The following is a 3,045-nucleotide window of genomic DNA, read 5'->3' on the forward strand; positions in this document are numbered from 1 at the left end:
CTATGGGTGGGTGGATGTTTGGGAGACGGGTCGCTGATGTGAGGGTCCAGAAATTTGGCAGCTTTTTGGGGGTAACGCGGATAGAGCGTGTGATTGTAAGGGCACGGGGGTGTAGTTGGGGTGGGTCATGGGGGGATGCTTTAGGGGGAAGGGTGTTTGGGGGTGCAATTGTGCGAGGGCCCAGGTTGGCCTGGAGTGCACAGGGTCTTGGGGGACAGGGTTGCCACAGAGTCGCCCTGAGGGTTTGGGTCAGGTTTCAAATGCTGGCATGGGGGTCTCAGGGATTTGACAGGCCGCCTGGAGCTCCCTGGGTCTGGGGCCGGGGGGAGGGGGCCATGCTGCCTCGGATCATGGTGCGTGCCGCCCCACGGGCGGGGAGGAGGATGCAGGCCGCCGCCAGGGTCCTCTCCGGCTGACTAGCCCCCAATTTTGTGGCGCGACGCGCAACTGCTGTGCGCCGCGCACCCAGTATGAGGGCGACGCGCGTGGGTGAGCGATTCCGCTCGCAGCTGCGGACGCACTCATGCAGGCGCACTCTCTCAGCGCGAGCGCCTGCACTTCACCCACCCTCCCGTTCGCCTGCCAACCCGCCGTACGCCTCCCAGACAACTGTCCACCTCATCCGCACCGTCTGACTTACACACACACACACATACACACATACACACACACACACATACACACCCCACCCCACCACATGCTGCAGGCAAGTGCGAGCCCGCGCCGGGCAGCCCCTTGGACGACGCCCTGGAGCTGCCATGGCGTGAAATGCTGGAGGGCGCGCTGACAGCTGCCTTCAGCATGCTGCGCAGCCCCACGGAGCACGAGAGTAACCCCCTCATCAGCAGTGAGACGCGGGCGGGCACTGCAGGGCGGGGCAGGGCGGGGCAAGGGGCCGGGCGGCGCGGTTGGGCCACGTGACAGCTGCAGGCCGTGGAGCCGGCAGGGCCATCGGAGCCGGTTTCGAGAGCCTTCCTCAACGGCGATCCCTGTTCCAGCGTTGACCAGGACGTTGACTGTACGCCGTCCCGCCAGCCGGGCATGCGGGCGTGCACGTCGCGTCACATCTCTTCCTCGACCGGTGGCGCCTGCGATGACGAAACGTTCGACCCATTTGTCACCCGCATCTTGGTCCGCCCTGCAGGCATCATCCAGGGGTATTTCCTGAAGCTTCTCGGCAACTACCGCTCCTTCATCCGCCCGGACGCCCCGCGGCCGTCCCTCACCCGCCCTGGCACCGCGCCCTCCACCGGCCCGCCCTCCCCTCACGGCGGCGGCGGCGGCGGCGCCGGCGGCGGGGGTGCGGGCGGCAGTGGCGCGCGGGCGCCGCCGCTGGCGCGTCAGTCAATGCCTGTGAAGGGCGTGGCGTGTGAGGGGGACGCGATCAGGGGCAGCGGTTACGTGTTTGACCACGCGGGGCTGGTGGCATCGCACAGGTGTGCACGCTCACGGGCTCCTTTTGATCTGACCTGAAAGAACCTCGTTGACTTGCCCATAGTTTTGCCAAGCGTGGCCTCACAGCCAACAGCTGGGTTCGGGGCGCCCCAAGCCACTCAAAAGGCCTGAATGTCGCGTCAAATGCACTCGCATTCCCTGGTTCATACACACACGCACACACACACACACACACACACACACACACACACACACACACACACTCACACTCACACACAGGCACAACGACAAGGCGCGCGCGTTCCTGCACCAGCTGCGCCAGAGCCAGATGTACGAGGTATTCGTGCAGGAGCGCCTCAAAATCGCGGCAGACTGCGGATACGACCCCGGCAGCGGCGGGCAGCCCGGCTTCGCACCAGGGGCGCCGGCGGCGGCGCTCGGCTACGGCGGGCCGCACAACACAGGCGGCAGCGCCTCGCCCGGCCCGCCCGGCGGCGGGGGCGACAGCGGCGGCGGTGGCGGCGGCGTGTGGGACGAGGGCGGGGACCCGTTTGAAGAGCGCGTGAGTGCCTACCTGGACAACCGCAGCCGGCGGCTGGCGGCGCGGCTCAACGCGGGCGTGAGGTCGTCGCTGACGCGCTTCCAGGTGCGCCCCGCGTCCCCTTGCCGCCTTCACGACGCACCCGGCAGTTGCCCCCTGTCGTCCCTTCCTTGCCCGGGGCCCTTTTCGCTGCCTCACCGCTGCGCGCGAGCCGACGCGGCGCGCGATCTCCATGCCAGCGAACGCCCGCTCTCGCGCAACAGCGGCGCGTTTGAACCTCTAGGGTGCTTTAGAGCAGACATCCTGGCAGCTGACTTTGAAAAATGAGACGTCCTAATAACTATTCAAGCCGTGAAGCCCCCAACTATCAACCGCTGACCCCTGCCGCAGGCCTACATCAAAAAGCACCGCCGCACCGACGGCCTGCCAGAGCCGGACCTTGCCCGCGCCAAGCAGCTGGCCAGCGCCTTCATGGCCGGCGCCGCCGGCGCGGTCCGCCGCACGCTCGAGAGCGCCGGCGGCGCCGCGGAGCCCCGGGGGGCAACTGGCGGCGGCGGGGCTGCCGTCAGCGGCGGAAGCTGGGGGAACCTGCAGCAGCTGCTGCTCCAGCAGCAGCACGGCGGCGGGGGCGGGGGCGGCGGCGGCCACGGCCCAGGCGGCGCGGAGGCGGGAGGGTTTGGCAGCGTCTCCTCGGGCCCGCTGGCCGGCGGCTTGGCGCGCCATCGGCATTCCATGTCGGTCGACCAGATCGCCGGACTGCAGTCCGCCGGCCCCCGCGGCGCCGCCGGCGGCCCGGGCGCCACCCGCAACGGCTGCCGCAGCTTCTCGGCGGGCCCCGCGGGCGCGGGCGCCGCCGCGGACGCGCTCGGCGTGTTTGACCCGTCTGCCTTTTTTGAAGAGGATGAGGAAGAAGTCGACGAGGCAGACGCGGCGGCAGCAGCAGCCAACGCCGAGCGCGGCGGCGGGCGGCTGAGCCGCAACGCGAGCAACTCGAGCCTCAGCAGCCTCGGAGGCCTCAGCGGGGGCCAGAGCTTCACCAACGGCGGGCCAGGCGGCGCGGCCGCGGCAGGGAGGGCGGCGGGCGGCGGCGGCGGCGCGGGCGGGAGGGG

At 69.6% G+C, this 3,045-nt stretch overlaps 1 protein-coding gene across 1 annotated transcript; it reads left to right on the forward strand.

Annotated features, from left to right (window-relative positions):
• Window positions 1–470: 470 nt before the first annotated feature.
• Window positions 471–2,909, forward strand: MNEG_15710 (hypothetical protein; the record flags this gene model as incomplete). The annotated part of the gene is made up of 6 exons (XM_014035819.1): window positions 471–489; window positions 707–847; window positions 1,145–1,436; window positions 1,675–2,041; window positions 2,327–2,806; window positions 2,877–2,909. The coding sequence occupies 6 exons, from the start codon at window positions 471–473 to the stop codon at window positions 2,907–2,909; spliced, it is 1,332 nt and encodes a 443-aa protein (XP_013891273.1).
• Between the last annotated feature and the right edge of the window lie 136 nt (window positions 2,910–3,045).

Source organism: Monoraphidium neglectum (assembly GCF_000611645.1).
Source record: "Monoraphidium neglectum strain SAG 48.87 unplaced genomic scaffold scaffold05585, whole genome shotgun sequence".
Classification (NCBI taxonomy): Eukaryota; Viridiplantae; Chlorophyta; class Chlorophyceae; order Sphaeropleales; family Selenastraceae; genus Monoraphidium; species Monoraphidium neglectum.